The 1,191-nt window shown below is 39.8% G+C and overlaps 1 protein-coding gene across 1 annotated transcript in view; it reads right to left on the reverse strand.

Moving 5' to 3' along the window:
* The window catches only part of Pmar_PMAR019697 (ankyrin repeat domain containing protein), a gene marked incomplete at both ends in the record, with an annotated part of 4,203 nt that extends 3,492 nt beyond the window's left edge, over window positions 1-711 (reverse strand). The window contains 2 exons of the mRNA XM_002766292.1: window positions 511-616; window positions 665-711. Of these exons, the coding sequence (XP_002766338.1) occupies window positions 511-616; window positions 665-711 (153 nt within the window). The remainder of the gene's footprint in view (window positions 1-510; window positions 617-664) is intronic.
* Between the last annotated feature and the right edge of the window lie 480 nt (window positions 712-1,191).

Below are 1,191 nucleotides of genomic sequence, written 5' to 3' on the forward strand. Positions count from 1 at the left end.
AGAGAACACGATTTGCTGAGGTATAGTTGAAGAGATGTGATGTTAATGTCAACTCAGAGGCTCGGGCCGTGGGAAAGCTGTCACGCCATCATACTCAAAGCTTTACTCGAGATTACCAGCACTAGAGCAGCGGAAAAAATACCGAATTTGAAGTTGCTGATGACTGAGCGCTGTGATTTCGATAAGGGGATATTTCAGTACAATTCAGGATTTCCAATACAACCGCAGTATCCTACTCAAGGACTAGAGGAGAATGTGATAGATAGGAAAAGGGAGGTATATACACATAAATTGATAGCACTACATTAGCTATGAGAAAAGGCTATGTATATACTACTAAGGACTGTGTATTGGGAAATTGCAATACAACCGCAGTCTTCTACTCGAGGACTAGAGGAGAATGTGATAGATAGGAAAAAGTAGGTATATACAAATGAATCGGTAGCTATGAGAAAAGGCTATGCAGATATTACTAAGGATTTTGTACTGGGAAATTGCAATACAACTCACATTTCCAGCGACGATTTCAGCGAAGATACAAAAGAGCCGTTCGACGTGCGTCTCCGGTGTCACATCACCATACCCTACAGTAGTCAAAGTAGTGGTCATGAAGTACCTAGTCGGGTGATTCAATAGAAATCCTAGAGGATCACAGGGAGCTCACATTGCAGCTACGTACTGCTGGGCACGTGTGGCATCTACCATGTCCATTACGGTTATCCAGGATATATCGTGGTCTTCTATACTCAACTAACAAGAATTCATAACACATGGTCAACTACATGTGTTAATGATGATATGAAAATTCTAGAATGGAATTTCAGAAAAAAAAATCCTGTTGATTTTTGTACACTTCTACCCAAATTCGTATGTAAAGTTCCATAATAAATGAGAAAACTGCTGAGATCAGCTGAGGAAAGTGAACATGAATTTCAACACTTCTTCATAATCTCCTAAAAAGAGCACACAAAGAGATATGGATAGGAAAACTGCAAAGCGAGCAGTAGATACTATGTACTGACAGTCTTAGCATTTTCTCTGCGTTAGTTCATTCGTCAGGTAAGACCTTAGCACGTCGGCTCCACAAGAGTGCGTCAAAATGTATTCACCTTCTATTTCAATTCGAAATTGTTACTCATAATTTCTATCCTCGAGAGATTGCTACGTTCCCCATACACCTATTTCATATAT

Source organism: Perkinsus marinus, assembly GCF_000006405.1.
Source record: "Perkinsus marinus ATCC 50983 genomic scaffold scf_1104296973076, whole genome shotgun sequence".
In the NCBI taxonomy this organism is placed as follows: domain Eukaryota; phylum Perkinsozoa; order Perkinsida; family Perkinsidae; genus Perkinsus; species Perkinsus marinus.